The sequence below is a fragment of the Octopus bimaculoides genome, chromosome 22 (genome assembly GCF_001194135.2).
Source record: "Octopus bimaculoides isolate UCB-OBI-ISO-001 chromosome 22, ASM119413v2, whole genome shotgun sequence".
Lineage (NCBI taxonomy): Eukaryota > Metazoa > Mollusca > Cephalopoda > Octopoda > Octopodidae > Octopus > Octopus bimaculoides.
The window spans coordinates 15,079,277-15,081,238 of NC_069002.1; the positions used below are offsets into that span (position 1 = coordinate 15,079,277).

The 1,962-nt window shown below is 35.8% G+C and overlaps 1 protein-coding gene and 1 non-coding gene across 2 annotated transcripts in view; one reads left to right on the forward strand and one right to left on the reverse strand.

Moving 5' to 3' along the window:
* The window catches only part of LOC106880038 (uncharacterized), a 456,507-nt gene that overhangs the window by 144,398 nt on the left and 310,147 nt on the right, over positions 1-1,962 (reverse strand). Inside the window, exon 135 of the mRNA XM_014929839.2 lies at positions 1,797-1,873. Within this exon, the coding sequence (XP_014785325.2) occupies positions 1,797-1,873 (77 nt within the window). The remainder of the gene's footprint in view (positions 1-1,796; positions 1,874-1,962) is intronic.
* LOC128250570 (U6 spliceosomal RNA) lies at positions 414-520 on the forward strand. The gene has a single exon (XR_008266609.1). It is a non-coding gene; the product is annotated as a U6 spliceosomal RNA (small nuclear RNA).

Genomic DNA, 1,962 nt, shown 5'->3' on the forward strand with positions numbered 1-1,962 from the left:
AATAATTAAAAGCACAATAAATGAGTATAATGTAAAGTAAAGTAAATATCATAAGATAAATATAATATTATATTATATTTATCTTATGATATTTACTTTACTTTACATTATACTCATTTATTGTGCTTTTAATTATTAATTTTTCTATATGTGATAGTGGATTTTCATCGATGAGTTCTTGAAAATTGGTTATTTTCCCTAAAACTATATATATTTTATATATATATATATATATAAAACCAAGTCTGTGCTTGACTGTTTCTTCCATTCCTTTCATTTACAGTCTTGATTATTGTGTAATAAGCAACATTTGCATATTTTAAACTGGTGTAATTACATAGTATCTAAAAAAACAGATAAACTAACTATTGCAAAAAGATATGGTAGTAATAAAGGAAATGCTATTCGTAACAGTACTAGCTACGGCAGAACATATTCTAAAATTTGAGCGATACAGAGAAGATTAGCATGTCCCCTGCGTAAGGATGACATGCAAATTCGTGAAGCATTCCATATCTTTTTGACTTAATCCTTTTGTCTGTCCTTGTTTGTCCCCTCTATGTTTAGCCCCTTGTGGGCAATAAAGAAATAAGTAACAGATGTGGAATCACAACTGCCACATCGTCATTTAGCATCTGCTTTCCATGCCAGCATGGGTTAGGTGGTTTGACTGGAACTGGTAAGCTGTAGGGTTACACCGTGTTCCAATCTGCTCTGGCCTGGTTTCTACAGCTGGATGCCCCTCCTAACACCAACCACACCAAGAGTGTAATGAATGCCTTTTATGTGTCACTGGCATGGTTGCCAGTTACATGACTCCCGCATCAGCCATGACAATGATTTCACTTGACTTCATGGGTCTTCTCAAGCACGGCATATGACCAATGGTCTCTGTCACTTGTCATTGCTTCTGTGAGGTTCAACATTTGAAGATCATGCTTCACCGCCTCATCTCCATGTCTCACAAAAAATAAAATAAAAAAGAAATGTCTTTCCCTGACCTTCTTGTGAGTTTTATTATAAGATTTACTGGTAAACTGAGATACTCCCTTCAAGAACAACATACTCAGGTATACATGAAAGTTTGGATAAAAAGACTCCAAACATGAGTCGCAAGACTTCAGTAACATGTGGTTGATTTATAATAGCAAACATTTCCCTGGCAAAGAGACACCTGAGTGCTTTCACACACATGATTGACTTTCAGTTTCTGTCTCCCATATTCACTCACAAGGCTTTGATTGACCTGAGGCAGAAGTAAAATCCATTTGCTCAAGTTGCTATTCAGTGGGACTGAACCTGAGACCACATCATTGGGAAACAAACGTCTCGCTCACACAGCCATGCCTAGAGGAAGGGATTAAAGTCTTCTCCCTTAAATTAGTAAGTTGATAACATCCTTTACGATTAGCATAGAACTATAATGGGTGGTCTGATCTGGACAGTCTCAGGTGGTATTTGACTGACAAGTACATATACTGTTGGGTGGATACATGTCATACAAGAAGTTAAATGATATTTGCAGATACATCACTTTTAGATAGACTGCTTGTGATGTGACTTCTAGAATCTATGTTTCTGCTGATAAGTCTTTCAAAATAGTCCAAAGATTATTGGTGGTAAGGATTATGATGGGTTTTTTGGTTGGTACATTATCATAGGACATTTAAGACAAGAAGAAAATAACTGAATCTACATTACGTGAACATGGTGTTGACCTTTTAGATCTACCATTATTTAGACAGATGCAGTTGGAGAAAAATATTAATTGCAGGAAAAATTTTTATTTTACTCACCGCCCATCAAATGTGCTGATATGAGGGTCATTTATGGATTTACACAAAACCTTTTTGTCCATGTCAATAACTTTCACCTGAAATGTAACAAGAAATATACCTCAATAGGTTAACTCTGTGTGTGTGTGTGTGTGTGTGTGTGTGTGTGTGTGTGTGTGTGTGTGTG